This window comes from Marmota marmota, unplaced genomic scaffold, assembly GCF_001458135.2.
Source record: "Marmota marmota marmota unplaced genomic scaffold, marMar, whole genome shotgun sequence".
NCBI classification, from domain to species: domain Eukaryota; kingdom Metazoa; phylum Chordata; class Mammalia; order Rodentia; family Sciuridae; genus Marmota; species Marmota marmota.
In genome coordinates, this window is record NW_025999999.1 from 4,964,710 (window position 1) to 4,982,886 (window position 18,177).

The 18,177-nt window shown below is 43.2% G+C and overlaps 1 protein-coding gene across 1 annotated transcript in view; it reads left to right on the forward strand.

The window, feature by feature from the left end:
• Nucleotides 1–18,177, forward strand: part of Cnnm1 (cyclin and CBS domain divalent metal cation transport mediator 1) — a 53,726-nt gene that overhangs the window by 22,325 nt on the left and 13,224 nt on the right. The window contains 6 exon segments of the mRNA XM_015494880.2: nucleotides 2,068–2,211; nucleotides 4,986–5,126; nucleotides 6,181–6,350; nucleotides 8,163–8,262; nucleotides 8,710–8,757; nucleotides 12,151–12,213. Of these exon segments, the coding sequence (XP_015350366.2) occupies nucleotides 2,068–2,211; nucleotides 4,986–5,126; nucleotides 6,181–6,350; nucleotides 8,163–8,262; nucleotides 8,710–8,757; nucleotides 12,151–12,213 (666 nt within the window).

The following is an 18,177-nucleotide window of genomic DNA, read 5'->3' on the forward strand; positions in this document are numbered from 1 at the left end:
AGAAGTGAGAACAGGTGCCATAAGTTTAAGAAAAATGTGTTGGAGATTTTTTAAGAAACCTTAAACCACACACATTCCAAAAATTAACATAATTTAATTTAAGCTACAAAACACTTTAGTCTGGTTGGGTAGGATGCAGTTGTTTTAAAGGATAATTTTAGAACTGCTGATGCAGGGCTTAGATCTCAATTTAAACACATAGTATTCTGTCAAAAAAAAAATGAAGGTTTTGCTACACATGGTGGTGCGCATCTGTAATCCCAGTGGCTCAGGAGGCTGAAGCAGGAGGATTTCAAGTTCAAGACCAGCCTCAGCAACTTAGTAAGGCCCTAGGCAACTTAGGGAGACCCTGTCTCAAAATAAAAAAATAAAAAGGGCTAGAGACATGGCTTAATGGCTAAGGGCCCCTGGGTTCAATCCCTGGTACAAAAATTAATAAAGATTTTAATATCTGATTTTTATGTCATTAATCTACCAGCTATGGATTTTCATTCAGTCGTCATCTTAGTTCAGTCCATCAGGCATGTATCAGCTGCCAGATACACAGAGAGATCACACCCTGTTCAAGGGTGTGATTTCTTGTCCTGAAGGAGCTCATGATTTGTAGGAGACACAGTGTCCAGTGTAGGACACATACATTGCTAGTTACAAGAAGCAGCAAATTTTGATACCTGCTCTCATGAAGTTATCAAAGGCTTAGAAGCACAAAGCAAGCAATGATTGGCCCAGATTCTGAATGGGGCCAATCTGGAAGAGTTTTCCCAAAGAGCTGGCACATGATCTGGAGCCTGAAGAGCCAGCAGAGATAGGGTCCAGGAAGGCCACCATGTGAGCACAGAGGTAGAGAAGGTATGCAGGGTAAACTGAGGAAGTGAGGTCACCTGGAACACCTGGAATGATGAAGGGATGTAGTAGGGCATGCAGCAAGAAAGACAGGAACAAACCAGTGTGCAGCCTTGATTTAGCTAACTAATGAGTTTGGACTTGATTTTGTACCACTAGGGAGCCATGGAGGATTTTTGTGTAGGACTGTGGCATGATCAGTATAGAAGGAGGTCAAAGATTAAGTTGAAGGTGGGGGAAAAAAATTAAAGACCATTGTTAGATGATGAAAATATCATCTTTCCAATTTTATTTCATTTAAAAATCCCAAGGAGTGGCTATGTGTTTCAATTTTAATAGTTAATTTTGCATCTGTCATACTATTTCTCTCCTCTTGTACTTTTAACAGAATCCAAGCAAAAGCTGATAAAGCATGAACTTCTTTTTTTATTTTTATTTTTTTGCAAGAATAACATCTGAGTCAGTACGCCAGATTTTCTCCTTAAATATCTCATAGCCAAGAGAAAGAACCAGCACTCAGTTTTACATTTTAGGAACAGGAAAAGGAAATGGGTCTATATTACAGAAAAAAGTAGAATTGACATAAAGCAGGACAGTTAGATAAGACTTTAGTCTCTAGGCTAGAACCGAAATCAGTTACTAGGATTGCACTCCAGCTGTGCCTCTCATCAGCTGTGCAACCTTAGGCATGTTACTTAAGCAATCCGTGCCTCAGTTCTTTCATCGGTAAGATACAGGTAACAGTAGTTATCCGCAGGCACTGTTATGAGGATTAAAAAAATTGACATATGGAAAGTGCTCCAAACAGTGCCTGGACCATAATAAGAGCTCAATAAATGTGAAGAGTTGTTATTTCATTGCTAGCTAATAAAAATGAATTTTCTGGCCATGACACATTATAATTTACAAAACTTTTTCACATACCCACTAGGTCTGGAAATGCCTAGCAAAGCATGTCTCAGAACATCCCCCTATCTTTATGCAAAACACAAGGTGTATATTTCTTTAAAAAGTATGAGGTTTGCATAAAAAAGCTTGTATATATAAAAGCTTGTACACAAATTTTTGCATATAAAAACTTGTACACAAATTTTATATTTTAAGGAAGTCCAAGGATGAGTTCAGTCCTCGAATTCTTCAGGCAGCAACTTGGTCCATTTTCTTATGAGGAAAATTCTCTGAAAATGTCCTGGAAACTGAACTATGATTTCATTTGTTCTCTAGGAAAATCTCACCTGGCCATTGTCCAGCGGGTGAATAACGAGGGAGAAGGGGACCCTTTTTATGAGGTGATGGGCATTGTCACACTGGAGGACATCATAGAGGAGATCATCAAGTCAGAGATCCTGGACGAAACTGACCTCTACAGTAAGTTCAGGGCCTCGGCTGTTTCTCCGAGGTCATCTTATTTTCCTCACAATTAGCTTGATGTGTACAGTGTAAAAATGTCAGGGCAAGCCCTATGCACTGATGTGTGACAGCCACCTCTGCCTGGTGCTGGCACAGCCAGATACCATGGCCTGAATCAACCTGAGTCACTAGCAAAGTGTGAATCAGGAGACAACCTCCAGGAACTAGCTTAGACTAGGGAAAGGAGACCTCCCAGCCTTTGGATGAAAAAGAGACATGGTGTACACTTCAGGGTGGCTGGAACCTTTCTGTCCTTGTTTCTGCCCCGTGTTGTTCCTGAATTGCCTTTTTGTATACTTGGAGGCAGATCCCAGGACCCCTTGGAGTTCCACTTACACCAGACCACCAGGGGGACCGCAGTGGAGACTGTCGTGGCATTGCCCTCTCCACACCTAAGCCAAAAACTTAAATGTCCCTTCTTGGATGCTGCTCTTCTCCCCGATCCCTTTTGACATCACCACCCTGGGTTCCTCATTGTCCCCGCTCGCCCCTGAAGCAAGTGCCTGCCTGGCTCCTACCCCTACTCCCCTCACCCTCCTACCCTACCACCTCAGGAACAAAATGGACTCCTCTCTGCAGACACTTCTTTGACTTCCAAGCCTTAACAAAGCTCTGCTTGCAAACATTACGAAGGCGTGCTTTGTCTCTGGGATGGGAATGTTTTCTAAATCCAGGGAAGTCACTGGGCCAGGAAGTGTTTCCTCCTCAGGATTTCATCTCATGGGACAGCCATCCCTTTCCCATCAGATATCTCAGTTCAGACCTCTGTCCTTAGTTTGATAGAAGTAGCCTTTGAGAAATACTCCCGGGAGGAAAAGCATTGATTCCATATGGTGCAGAAAGGGAGCCTCCCCTCTGGATCTAGACAAGATCAAACCTGAAAGCTGGGCCAGAACTTGACAAAATCTAGGGGGAGTGTCACAGTGCCTCCCTCCAGGGACCTGTTTTTTTCTGTGCTGTGCTGGCCAGACTCTTTGAACAGGGATTGAGCTCAGAAATGGCCTCTCCATCTCCATTCCAGCTCCCTTTTCCACCTGTGCCCACACCCTTGCTCTGGAACTCCCAAGTGTCTCAGTAGAGACAATTGTGAAAACATCACATTGGAGTATTATTGTCTGAGAGTTGTTTAAATGAGTAAGGTCCTCTCAGTGTATTTGTTTAAACAACCTTACTGTTTCATTTCTAATTAAAGAAATGAAGGGAGAGATCAGAGGAATGCTTCTCTAATGACTAAATATGGAGTGCCATTCTGATGGGGGAGAGGGAGGGATATGTAGGCAAACGTGTCATACAAATCAGAAGGTCCTGAACCTTGACTTGCTACTCATATGTTGAATGATCCTCTTTCTACAGAAGAGGGTCAGGGATTTTCTACCCTTAAATAAAAAATTCTGGTGCAATTCTTTAAGAACTGTGAAAAGACCGATGAGCCAGGAATATTGTGTTTCTTCGTACATGACCCTGACTTCTTATGTGATCTGGACACCTGCATCTCCACACCTAAGCAAAAGGAGTATTGTTAAAGAAGGGACCCAATGACTACAAAGACCCACAAAAGTGGGTGGAAGGGCACTTTCTCCCTTCTAGAAGGAAATTTAAAGTATCCAGAAGAAGCAGGCTCCAAAAGAAGAGGGAGTCAGATTCTGGAGTCCTGTTTCCTGCCCGGGTTCACCCCCTTCCATTTCTACTGCCTCCAGTCCACTTGCACAATAAGTTCCCTGTAGCCTTGTTGTTTTTCAGGTCAAGTTTGGAGAGAGAACCCAGGTCCCTTTCCTGTTCCCCTTAGCACAGGTGAGATAGGCTAGCAGTTTCAAAATGTTTTCAAAGCTCAGGGAAAGCAAGAGAAATGACCAGAAAACATCCCCACTAAATGTACAGCTCTGTTTTTTTTTTCAAAGACAACCTTAAAAATTAAGAAAAAAATTAAATTGGGGGAAGCAAATTTTCTCAACCTCTAATCACATGCCAGTATACAGGCTTTTGGAGGCTCCAGGACCTGCCTCAGTCCCCTGCATTTATAGATTATGGATCCACTCTGTTTCTTCTCCTTTCTTTCTTATTGTATTTTCCCTGATTTTTTCCAGTAGAGGGGCTGGGGTTGAAGCATGAGAACTCCGGCTGGTAAGAAAGTGGCATGCCTCCGCTATTGCTCAGAGCATGGTTTAAATCAGCAGGAAGATGAACTCAGTTTGGGGGAAAAGAGGGGGTCAGAAGCAGAAATGCCCAGGGCCCCACCAACCCCAAGAATGTCAGTCCTTCAGGTTTGTATGACTGTATAAGCGCTTTCACGTGCGATCTCCTGTTGATGTTTCATAATAACTACATTAGATAAGTAGAAGTGCTATGTTCAAATATGCTTGCCTCCTTGTATAGATTAAAGCAAACAGAAACTCTGGTGCTTAGAGAGGCTGCACAGCTGATAAGTAGAGGAGCCAGCGCCAGAATCCCGACTTGGGAACCCCACGCCAGCCTTTTCCCCTTTGCTACTTCTACACCTAAGAGTAGATCACACTGAGAAGTTGAGAGCTATCTCCCACCTGCTACCCCATGTTGGTCACCTCTCTTCTGGCAAAGAGGCATTGTGATGTCCTAGAACAGAAGATAATAGTTGGCCCTGCAGAAATGTGTGTGGTCCCAAAGGATGTGTCTGTGTCCCCTGTGACTCTTGTTAAATCTCTAAAGATCAATAATGATTCTGAGATAGTTGAAATCTGACCCCTGTGACCCTGCAGCCGACAATCGGAAAAAGCAGAGGGTCCCACACCGGGAGAGGAAGCGGCATGACTTCTCCTTATTTAAGCTTTCCGACTCAGAAATCAGAGTGAAGATCTCGCCACAGCTTCTGCTAGCCACACACCGATTCATGGCCACAGGTAAGACCCCACCCTGGTCTCCAGCCTAAAGCAGCCCCAGCAGAATCTAGGGTGGGACCAGGCACCACCCACTGTAATACCTTCCAACTTCACCTCCACATGTGGAGGCACCAAGAAACCACTGTTCCAGGAAGAAGGTTGCCTTCTGCAGGGTGACAGAATGCCTCTCCCTGTCCTGAGGTGAGAAGCTAAAAATAAACTCCTTGTGAGGAAGGTAAAAATTGTCTTTGAACTCTCTGACCTTCTCAGCCACACTTAATCAATGTGCTAAACTAGAATGAGCATATCCATCTCTTAAATTCAGTGTTTTATTAAGTCAGCATGTATTTATTGAGTATACAATGAGTGCTAGGAAGCACCGTTCCATGTGCTGAAAAGTAGAAAATTTTAAATTAGAGCTTTTTTAAAGTCAGGTTTTCAACATGTGATCTAGTTCTGAATACAGATTTCTTTCAACCACAGGCTCATTTCCCAGAACAAAGCAGTTCTACCTGTTTAATGTAATCTAATAATATGCTAAAGTATAAATATATAATAATATCTATTAATAAATAAATGTGATACAATTATGCTTCACATTATTGACAACTTATCATTTAAATAAGTACCTGTCTCAATAAACTTGGGATTACATTGCATTCATCAGACAAATGTCATGCAGATAAGTCAGAAAAAATTCTCTGTATTTCATTCTATGATAGTGTTAAAGTCTTTGTTCTCTATATGGCTTAGTTATCCATGCCCAACTTTAAATAAAAATCAAAGAGAAAATTAATAACAAACTGACAGTTCCAGACTGGTGACCTACTTCTCCTGAGATGCTGTTGCAGAGACACAAGTCCCCAGAGGGCATGAGGAAGGCCCCGAGATGCACACTTGGATTTAGAATCCTTCATCCCCAAGGAATCACAGAAGCCCACCAGCCCAGTGCCCGGGGATTTGAAGGGGGTGTTCTACATGAACTCAGCTGCACCTGACTCCTCCCAGCTACCACTGCTGAAGTGGGCAGGGCATGGGAGGGGCTCACTCCTCTCTACCTCCCACTGTCTCCTAGAAGTGGAGCCTTTTAAGTCTTTGTACCTTTCGGAGAAGATCCTGCTCCGTCTCCTGAAACATCCCAACGTGATCCAGGAGCTGAAATTTGACGAGAAGAACAAGAAGGCCCCAGAACACTACCTCTACCAGCGCAACCGCCCTGTGGACTACTTTGTGCTGCTCCTACAGGTGAGTAGGAAAGTCAGGGAACTTGTAAGGGCAAGAGGAAGGCATCTGCAGAGCAAAGGGGAATGGCATGCCTTCCTCCATGCCAGGTGCCAAGCCTTGGCTGGCTGCCGTGAGAGAAAGACCACTGGGGAAGTCATTTCTGTGTGACCTACAGGAGGGGCCTAGGCAGAAAAGACTAGTGTCCTAGGAGAGGCGAGATCTTTGACCTTTAGTCTGACCCCTCAGTGATATTTCAGGAGGGACTGAACTTCTGAAACTGCTACCCTGCACAATCCCAGGGATCTCCTTATCTCTGCTTTATCCCTCAAAGTGAAACTGTCTACTGCCTCATAAAATTTAGACAATTCTTATTTAAACCCTTTCCTCTGTCAAGCTGAAATCTCACTGTCTCTGACTTCCACACTGGTCCTCTTTGTGCTCTCTGGAGGCACATGGGACGCATTTGTTGTCTATGCCACATTCAACCTTTGCATCTTCTCCCCTTCAGAGGAGCAGGAAGGGAGAAGATGACTAAGTAAAATAAGTGCAGCATCTTCCCGGTATTCATTCAAGGATGATCACTTTCTGCCCTGGGTCAGGCCTGACTTGAATAAGTGTCAGGTGTGGTTCTACTGGAACACTGTTGGTGCCCTGTCCTGGCCCCACCATGAGCTCAGTCTCTGATTCTCTGTCTCTTCCCAACAGAATCATATGGACCCTAAAAAAATGATGGTCTTGAGAACTTGATAAAGCTCAATGAACTTAGAAATTACCTCTCTTTGTTGTGGTCCACCTTGGCCTCTGCTCTGACACTGTCATTTGCCTCACAAATATCTTTCTAAATAGCCTCAAAAAAAAAAAAAAAAAAAAGGACCTTTCTTCTCCAAAAATGGAGTCACATTCTTCAGTGTTGGCAATTGAGATGAGTCCCGTTACAGTATTTATAAAACATAATACCACATACAACCTTTGTCTTACACTAATCAAAAAAATCTTGGTTCTCATATAAAATGTGAAGGGAACAAAATTTATAGCAAAAGGGTAGGCTCAGAAATTGGAAAGATATGCCTTTAAAATTCCAATGTTGCCATTTTCTAACTAACCTGACTGTTACTTAACTTCTCTGAGCCTCAAAATTGATGCATGTAAACTAGGGATAAAAATGGTATAGATCCCATGGGACTGTGGGGTCAGTTGAAAAAGAATCCATGTTTGCATATAACCCAGTATCAGATCCATAAACACACTATACACTAGCCGTAACTATCATCTGTAATTCAAAAAGCTTCACACATGATTATATTTTTTTAGTTGTAGATGAATACAATAAATACCTTTATTTTATTTATTTATTTTTATATGGTGCTGAGGATTGAACCCGGTGCCTCACATGTGGTAGGCAAGTGCTCTAACACTGAGCCACAACCTCAGCCCCATGATTAGATTTTATCTCAGCCAGACTTTTTTTTTTTTTTTTTTAATGGTCTAATCTCAGACTAACCCAGTTGGGGGAATGTTTATTTATGGGGCTCTGACTTTTAGCTGGTTCTTGATCCTGTGTCATGGGAGGGCCATTACTGTATGCAAGGAGAGCTTGGTTATTCATGACTGGGTGCTGCTTTATGAATAATGAAGGAATGAGTTTACTGCGAAGAGTTACCAAAGCTGGAGCTGTTGTTTTTGCAGCATAGATCTGGATAGAATTAATATTGCCCTGTGATAAAAACAAAAATCTACTTGTCATCCAAGCCAAAGTCCTTAGGGTCATAATTGATAATAGACCTGGAATTGCTCATACACACAACGCCCTCAGTACCCTCCTTCTTTCTCCAGGGTAAAGTGGAAGTGGAGGTTGGTAAGGAAGGCCTTCGCTTTGAGAATGGAGCCTTTACCTACTATGGTGTCCCAGCCATCATGACTACTGCTTGCTCAGGTATTCCATTTTCCAAGCCATGGCTTGTTGGGGAAGCAATGGAATGTCTTAGAAAAATCATCTAGGCTCAAGTCTTGACTCCTCTTTTGACTCCTGTCACGGACTCTGGACAAGCCACTCAACTTCCTCGGCTTCAGTTTCCTCTCTGAAAAATGGGCATAAAAATCACTTTTCATAAACTTTGTTCATGCTTAAAAAAAATAAGAAAGGAAAAATGAAGTTGGAAAAAGGAATCACATTATCAAGTGTTGGGGATGGAGAGTGGTATTTCTCAGTGTGAAAGACAAGTTTATTTTGCTTTTTTATACTTGTTTCCTACCTTCCCTTTGCTTGCCTTGTTTTTACAGGGTTAATTGGTAGTGGGGGGCGGAATGGAAGTAGAGATTCCCAGAAGAAGGTGTGTTTTCTGAATGGCCTCTGAAACCCACTGCATCCTTCTGTCCTTAGATAATGACGTGCGGAAGGTTGGAAGTCTGGCTGGATCCTCTGTCTTTCGTATGTATCTCTCAAACCCCTTCCTCGTCCTTCCCATCGTGGTCCTGCCTCAGCCTACTCTGGGGACCTGGACCAAGCACTTTGAGCCTGGGATGGGCTAACACAAATGCTGGCAGCCTCTTTGTAATACTCTGCCAGGAACACTGCCTCCTGCCAGGTACCCACAGACCACGGGGGCTCAGGTTCTGAGTGTCCGGAATGTTTTCTGTGGCTTCTCTGCTCACATGCAAGTAATGAATGGTGGTAGGGGGTAGGTTTGTGATGGAGGTACCATTTATTGCCACCTGCCAGGCATTGCAGGCGGGTGACTTGTGTGCTTTGGTGGAGGTCAATCTTTCCTTCTCCGCAATGATAATTCGCCCTGGCCTTTACTTGAAAACCCCCATGTGCTATTGTTGTGTCTTGTGATATTTGTCCTCAGTAAAAAGTGACTGTGAGATTTGGGGATGTAAATCTCAGGCTGGTGCAATATGTTGCTTATCTGCTTCTCTCTCCTTGCTCACCACCTCTCAGCTGGTGACAAGGTGGCTACCAGCTGGCCATGCATGCTGCTGGGGCAGGGGGCAGGGGAAGCTGGCACAGGGCTAATGGCTGGTTTGCTCTGCACCTTCTGTGCTGTATCTTCTTGCTGTTTCCTGTGTACAATTATTGCACATGTGTTTAGAGAGCATGGCATTTATTGTAATAGCAATGATTCAGAAAGAATTCTTTCTCTAGATTTCCTTTTGATTCACTGGTCTGAATTTTGCATTGCATTCAGCTATTAGTGTTTACGATGGCCACTTAAATACCAAATGGGGTGTTTGTTTTCTCTCATCATAACAAAGATTTTGCATATGCCTTCTATTGGGATTTATTAGAGGGTCCCAGAGTTTGATATCATAGTCCCCAGAACACAGAAAGGTAAATGCCATTTTAGAATGAGAGAAACTAAAGAAATGACTGGCTCCAGATTACCCAGCAAGTTAGTGACTTACCTAGATGCATCCTGGTGTCCAGACTAGCTCATGCAGCACGATGAAATACAGATTTTAGATCTATCATGTTCCAGAATGCAATTGCATTGTGGAAACAGTGGAACAATTGGCCATGTAATTTCACTTTCCAGCCCAGCAGATGGCTGAAGTGAAGTCTATGTATCTGCCACACCAAAGAACTCGAATTAAAGATCTGTTTTTTAAAAAAGGTACGTAATTATACTTATGAAAGCCAACAAATCTCAATCAAGGTTGATGAAGGAAGCAAGTACTCAACATAAGAATGCCAGATGGGTGAGGAACAGGTTGCTTTCTCAAAAGGCGATTTCTACCATCTATCACAAGACTGCTCTTGGAACTCTAATATGTTCCTAGAAATGTTGGCCTTGTTCTTGCTCTTCTATAAGAAAAAAGAGATAGGAACTCTGAGAAAAAAAGAGTTTCATGGGGCTTCTCAACCCACCCACCCAATTTAAATGGCCTGTCTTTAAGGAAACAAATTTTAAAAAGTCCTCTGACACTGCCAAGAAAAAGAAAAAAAATTAATAGGAAGATCTTATCTTTTTTTCCTTATTTCCTTACCTCCTGATTCTAATTCTTTCTGTCAAATCCTTCAGTCTTATCAGTGAGACAGGAGTAAACTCACACTGCTCCCTCCTTTACTAAAGGGAAGCATTAAACTCCCTCCCTATGCTTCTGAGTAAATCTTCCAGAGCAAAAACCAAATGATAGGGCTGGGGATATAGCTCAGTTGGTAGAGTGCTTACCGCCTATGCACAAGGCCCTGGGTTCAATCCCCAGCACCACAAAAAGAAAGATAGAAAGAAATGATATTAGCCAATAGGGGTAAAGAGAGATATTTTTCCATCCTCCCCCAAGACCTCCCTACTAGGGGCATGGTGTGTGAAATAATTGCAAAAGCTACCCATACCCAGGGTTGTTCCCCCACCCACCAGCAATATCTTTCGCTGGCCCAGAACCTTAGTTGATAGGTTGAAGGACAACATGATCCTAAGCTACAGAGCAGTAAACTCTTGCAGGGTCTTGGCCTAGCAAACTTCCCCTGTCCCTGAAGCCAGCTTGCAGCTTAAATAGCCTTTTAGGGTGAGAAGTAAAATGGAATTTGCCAGATCATTGGCCCTGTGACTATGCATTGAAGTTGAACTGAGATTCCAAGGAAGCCTCTCTGGTTTTCCTGGGTGGGGTGAAGGGAACACAACCCACACTGTCTCCTTTATCTTCATTCTGATTTCTGACAATCCAGGAGACCATGGTGAGCCTGAATCTGAAGGAATCTTACCTGAGCTCAGGGCAGCCAGGACAGGTGTGGGGGGCAGAGAACACATCTTCTATTTGGTGGTGTATATATTTAATTCAAGAACTATGGTACTTCTTGAGTCTATGGGGTTTCTTACTCCAGTGTGTCTAATTAATACTTCACATTAGAATTAATGATTATCTGGGATCATAAAGCCCCATTTCCCACTGCCCTGCATGGGTAAGTAATTTCAAATAAAATCCTGTGGTGCAGGAAATAAGGCCTCAGAAGCTGTTTCTGTGTGCCTCCACCTGCAGACTGACTTTGGCTCCTTGGAAGGAACTCTGGGAGCTATCAGATAAGACAGGTAAAGGCAGATTCTCAGGAAGAAACTCCTCTTGATGGGGAGTTTCTTCTTAAGGTGGGGAAAAGACTAGAAGAAGCTCCACCTCCCACCCAAGGACCATGTGAAATGATAGCCAGCAAGAACCATTTCTGAAACTAGGAAAAGAGAGAAGAAAAAAGAGATAGACGGGTGTTTCAGAGCACTTATATTTGCTAAGAAGTGACTGAGATTTAATTCATCAAGTTGATTCACATTGAAACCAGTAGAATGCTGCCCTTCCCTTGTCCCCATCCTCTAGCAAGCAACGCACCATTGCTTATCTGCACCATGACCACAGAGGGAGTGTGACGCTTCCTCCAGGGCTGCCCTAGCAGGAGTATGCACTTGGCTTTCAGGCTTATGAATGCTATGCAGGACACACAAGGCAGCTGGGAAGCCCCATGGGAATGCAGTGCTGGGCTCCCAGGACGTTTGCTGGCTCAAGGTGGGCACCGAAGAGAGAATGCTGCCTACGCACTCCCCACGGGGGCTGTCAATGCTTGTCATTGACATCTCTGGTTCCCTCTGAGATTATTGTGCATTTTTTCAGAAGAACTTTAGCAAAGTGCATTTTATTTTCTTGTCTTTCTGGAGAGTGGCTTTGTAAGCAGATGCAGCTCCCATGTTTTCAGAGGCAAGATTCCTTTTTGCAGAGAAATGTGATGTTGTGAAGATCCAGGAACAGACTGTCTCACCCACTTTGCTCTTTGTCTCTCTCCTTTTGTTTATCTTCCCCTTCGCCTCTCACACATCCTTGGCCCCTGACTCTTTAGTGCCCGTCTCTGTGTCTCGTACCTTCGCCTTCAGCAGAGGGGACTCTCTGGCAGGCTCCCCAGGTAAACATGCATGGCGTCTCAGGTCTTCAGATCCAATGTAGTTTGCAGGAGGCCTTTGGTCTCTGTCCCTGTCCTGCATGAGATCTTGTCTCTCCCAACAGGCACTCCCATGTCTACAGCATAGTGCACACACAGTCCAGGCATTTCTGGTTCAATGGCATTATTTATGAATTTCCCTCCCCAGCATGTATCTGTGTATATACATGGGAAGTGGTGGGGGTGAGGATAGTTGTGAGTTTTTCCTTATCATTTTTCTGATTGCAGATTGGAGGGATAGATCTCTGCCTTGAGCTAACCCATCCCTCTTTTACTAGTAATGTACCATGGAATAGTGATATTCCCTCTGACTGTGCTCATAGGATGCTATATGTAAAAATTACAAAACATTTTTTCGTTAGGTTTAACCTCTCATGTTAATTAAGATTGCTGATTTGTTTTTAATCAAGTAAAACCTCATAGAGCTACACAGGAACTTAGCGGCTGAATAGAATGTAATGAATCTGAACAAATAGCTGTTTATATTGTTTTCTTCTCCAGAGGTTATTCTCTTAGGCCCACAGAGCAAGTAATGACCAAAGCAGGAATTTATTTGTTCAATTGCCTTGCTGTTAGAAAGCAGTCCAATTTCCTATAGCCTCTACACCTATGTCCCTTATCCCAATGTGCCATCAGACCCTCAATCATGAAGAATCCAGTTATGTTTTGCTGTCTGGATCGTAGACCCTCAACACTGAAAAGGGCTATGTCCTGAGACCTTAAACCCCGCTGTCTGCAACTTCAGAAGTATTTATGTTGACTTCTTTTTTCTCCCAAATCACATTTTTCCATCAAAAACCATCTGGTTCCCATGTTTATCTGTTCAAGACAAGTTAACCACCTTCTCAAATTTCACCAAAGTTTTCTCTCTCACTTGATGGTGATTTTCCACTAAAGAAATAAAGTTTTCCATGCTCATGCCTTCATGATGAATACCAGGTAGTACAGTCAATGTGAGATGCCAGTCTGGCACCCTTACCAGCTAAGTGGTCTATTCCTGCATGCCTGCAAAATTAGAAATGACCACATCATGAACCATCAAGATCCTTAACATGCGGTGAATCGCAGAGAATGCCAAGAGTATGCTGTGAATGTTCTGCAGGGGACACATTTTTAAAAGATTTTCTACTGAAAGTATCAAAGCAGCGGCATATTTCCCTTTTTTAAATTTTCTCATTTTTTTCTCATTTTTTTTTCATGGCACTGGGGTTTGGACCCAAGGGCACTCAACCACTGAGGTATATCCCCTAGTACCTTTTATTTTTTAGTTTGAGACAAGATCTCTCCAAATTGCACAGGCTGTCCTTAAACTTATAATCTTCCTATCTCTGCCTCATGAGTAGCTGGGATTACAGGTGTGCTACACCCTACCTGGCTGTATTTTCTTTTTAAATTAAATTCAGTTAACCAGTATCCTGTTAATTATAATTTCTCAGTTTAAGAAAGGTTAATTCAAGTTCATTAATATTTATTATGACGAACTTCATGGCAACCTAGTCAGAAAGAGATTAAAAATGACTCATTCTTGCTGTGCAGTCTCCCCCAGGAGGGGCTGAGTCGTCTTTGACTCTGGCTGGGGACAAAGTCAAACTTTCCCCCCATTCTCTGTGACTTTCAACCTTCCCCCCATTTTCTGTAACTGTGGGTGTTCAAACCATTAGGCAACCCACTGGTACAGAGATGAGAACAAGGTCAACCTTTCTCTGTTCTTGGTTCAGCTCTGCAGGGTGCTGGGTACAGCAGGAAAAAAAAGAAGAAGAAGAAGAAGAAGTAGGGCCTTAACCCCATCTACACAGGAAAAAAAATATATCCTAGAAATTAGTAAGATTTTGAAGTTTTTAAAATAAAATCTATTTTTATTTTATTTGATCCCCACAGTCACCTTGAGAGATATGCAAGAATTATTACTGGAAAATAGTAACTAAGGAAAGAGACTCAGAAATTAAGCTATTGAGTCAGTTTTGTATGTGTAATAAGCACAGAGAGGGGTGAAGACTGAAACCCAAGCCTCAGAACTCCTATTGCCGGGGACCTTTGCACCTCTGAATGTAGACATTTTGCTCCCCCTAGAGGACTGTGACGTATTTGCTTTAGCTATGCTAAGGAACAAGCTGCTCACACTGGATTGAGACCAGGGGTTCTCACACCAAATATTGCAAAACTAAGGAGTGTATGGATTGCAAATCATTACCAATAGGGCATTCTTTTCTATTTGAGTCTCAGTTTGAAGAAGGAGAGCCAAGTGGTTTGTGAATTACCTCCAGAGTGTCGTGTAATTAGCCAACTTTGAAAGTGCTTTCATTTTAAAATGAAACTTCTGATTGGTTGTTGTTCCTTTTCCCCAGATTTATTTCTTATTTCTTCTCCTGGTGGTAGTGATAATGTTGAGTTCCCCATTATAGTCTTTTCAAACTCACAATCACAGATACAGAAGAGATGTGGGAACCAAGGGTTCTTTTTCAATGTTCAGTTGTCCATCTATAACACACTCTGAGATCAAAAATGATGGAGTTTTCTTCGTGAATATACAGGGACTTACTAAAAATAATCTTTCTACTTTGCAAAATGTGGCAACTGGAAATATTCCTTTGGGTTGGCTCTTGCGTAGTAAACATTTGGGAACCATTAAACTCTGTAATGTGAGCGAGTTCATCTGGGATCGTAGCCTGGGCTGACTTGCTGAGTTCACATTGAGCTTTGACAGAGGCCTGGCTTTGGGCATTTGGTTGTCTGATGTTGAATACTACCACAGGATGATGAATTTTAATAATCCCAGTTTGTTCTCTTATAAGCCTATGTAATTAAATACCCCTTCCGATTCGGAGAACACAGATGGCCCATGGCACAGTGACCATGACCAAAGGAAGCTGTGCCCCCGATCCCTCACTGATGTTTCAAAAGAAGTAGACAGGCAGCCACTGGGCCCTTCTTTTGCCTTAGATCCTCATACCTAAGGAACAGTCGGGCATTCTAATTCTGTGTCTTGGGTCCTGTTTCCTGGAGAGGGTTGTGAAGGCTCCCTGAATAAGGTGTCACAAGTAAAACAAGAGTCCCAGAGCTTTAAGTTTTGTGGCCCCTGCATATTAGTGCAGAGTGAGATTCCATCTGGCCTCAATTCCAGTGTGAAACCCTTTTCCATCCCACCTCCTCTCCTCCCCCAATTTTACCCCAGTGTCTTTACCTAACCTCAGTAACTTCAAGCTGCCAGCCTGGACACCTATCTCTTGAAGACTAACTACTTAAAGGCTACAAGAATGTGGGCCTTAACCCCATCTACACAGGAAAAAAAATATATCCTAGAAATTAGTAAGATTTTGAAGTTTTTAAAATAAAATCTATTTTTATTTTATTTGATCCCCACAGTCACCTTGAGAGATATGCAAGAATTATTACTGGAAATAATTCCACAGCAGCTAGGGGTCCAGAGCAGAAAATCCTGCCCACCTACCACCCAGTCACACCAGAGTGTATATTGAAGATGTATTGTAAGAGCAAGAGCACGCAAGGGACATATTGGCTGCCTGGCTTACCTTCCATTGTCAGGTCCTGTGGTGGGTTTTATGCATTGCTGTTCGATCCGTCTTCTTTCAGAAATCCTTGCACTGTACTTAGGATTTTCCTTGTTGCTTCACCCCCCAAGCTGTGCCTCCATGCTCTTCGAAAATGCCAAGGGGAATTATACAACTTGAACTAGTTTGCCATGCTGCTGGGACACTCGTCTGTTACTGATTTCTTCTCTGTTTTTATTAAAAGCATTTCCATTTCCATTTCCCTCGCTCAGAGACCTCTGAGTGTATGTGCACAATTACAAACTGCCGAGTCATCAGCATCCTACCTATTGAGGAATGTCAGGCTTTGGGACATGAGACATTGATCTTGCACAACACTCGGATGAGCTGAGACGTTCTTTGTCACGGAACGAAGGTTCCTTTTTCTTTTAAAATTTTCTTATATAAAGCTGACCTTCATAAGACAGTTGTATTTTTTTGGTATTGGAAACCCTTTGGGATTTTATGAATAAATCTTCAATAGTGTATTTACTTAAAAGAGAGAGAGAGAGAGAGAGAGAGAGAGAGATGTTTCTCCTTCTAACACAACAGGGAGGTAGCTTGTGTTTGATTTGTGAGTTCTCATGAGTGGCAGCAAGATGGCCTATCTTTTCAGGGTGCCCAGGAGACGATGAGAGCTTTATGGGGAACTGGGATGTAATTGTCACCTCGGTTTCCAACTAGAAGTGGAAGTGATCATGCAGAAGCTTCTGTGGATGGAAAGAGCGTAGTAGATAAAACAGGGCAGTTTCCCCGCCATCCTCCCTGAGTACATCTTGAGTCATGACATAAGGGACATAGGTATGGACCAGTAGGCGTGGTGTATGTGAGTCCCGTGTCCAGCCAGGCAAAGTGGAGGATGAAGGTGAGATTGGGCTTTCTCAGATAACTGAAACCATAGGCCCTTCTCATGTCCTCTCCCTTAGGTCATGACCAAACTGAGTTGAGGCCAAAATTCACTGGGTCAGGGTCCAATTTTCCAGACTCCACTCATAAGCCAAAGAAACTGCTCTCCTGGGAGGCTGCCAGCCCACTTCCACAGCTACCCTGGAGGAGAGAACACCGACTTTCTTAGCCAGCCATCACTCTGAACACCCAAAAATGTGTCTAGCCAAGCCAGAACTCATCAATTTGTTTTCAAGGCACCAGGACCAAGAATGGAGTGCCCCAGTGTCTGCCCAACACTATCACCACCTACCCTTCTTGGTGCTTCACTATGTACTCTGTGGCACTGGGTCTGTCCTGTCAGTCCTCAGGCCCTCTGAAGGAGGGCCTGGTGCCCCTCACCCAGTGGATAAGCAGGCCCTTCACATCAACTCAGGACTCCTGATTTACAAGCTGCTCTTGAACAGACAAACAAACAGAGTCCTTCCCCTGTTGCCTCCCCCTCAAGTTACTGGGCCAACGCCTGAGGCTTCTTGGATTCTGGTTACACACAATTTAACTCTGTACAGCTGTGTTCCTGGTGTCCTGCTCCCACCCCAGCTTCCTGGAAAGGTCAGTTTCCCCAGAATGACTCTGTCCTTCAGAGAAAAGGCTTTCCAACTCCAGGATGACTTGAGAACTCTGAAATCTTTTTTAAAAACAAAGCAAAATTTATATTCTAAATTAAGACTCCTCAAAGAAACAGATTTGTTCATTCCATAAATTTTCCTTGAATATCTCCCCCAGGCCTGGCACCGGCTAGGTAGGTACTACACTGTTACTGATCAGAAAGGACAGGATCTCTGCACTCAAGAATCGAGAGCTAAGTAGACCTGATGTATAAGTATAAATGTGTAATTAACTAAATGCTTGAAGGAATGACAGGGGCAGTGAAACAAGAAAACGGGAATCTTCAAAGGATGGCCAGACAAGGTCTTCAGAGAAGACGGCAGCGTCTCAGTGACAGCCAGGGCCTGAGAAACAAGCAGCCTTGGCAGTGGGTGGGGGGATGGGGGGATCTGCTGAGGTGGGAGAAGCTTGCATGGTTGAAGAGGCCCAAAGACCAGGGGCTAGAGCAAAGCAGGGGAGGGGAAGGGCCGCTGAGAGGAGACCCGGGGCAAGAAAGCAAGGACCAAGTCTGGGGTCTTCAGGTGCCACAGCGAGAAGTTTGGGTTTATTCAGATAAAATAGGAAGCTAATTTGTGTTTTAAAAATATGATTCTGACAGCTGAGGTGAAAACAGAACCCAGTGGTCCCTTTCATCTGCAGTTTCTCTGTGCACCATTTCATTTACTCAGTCCATAAATATTAAATGGAAAATTCTAGAAATAAACAATTCACAAGTTTTAAATAACTTTCATCATAGACTATTATTATAATTGTTCTATTTTATGGGTTAATAATATGGAGATAACTGCTAATCTCTTATTGAATCTAATTTATAAATTAAACTTTA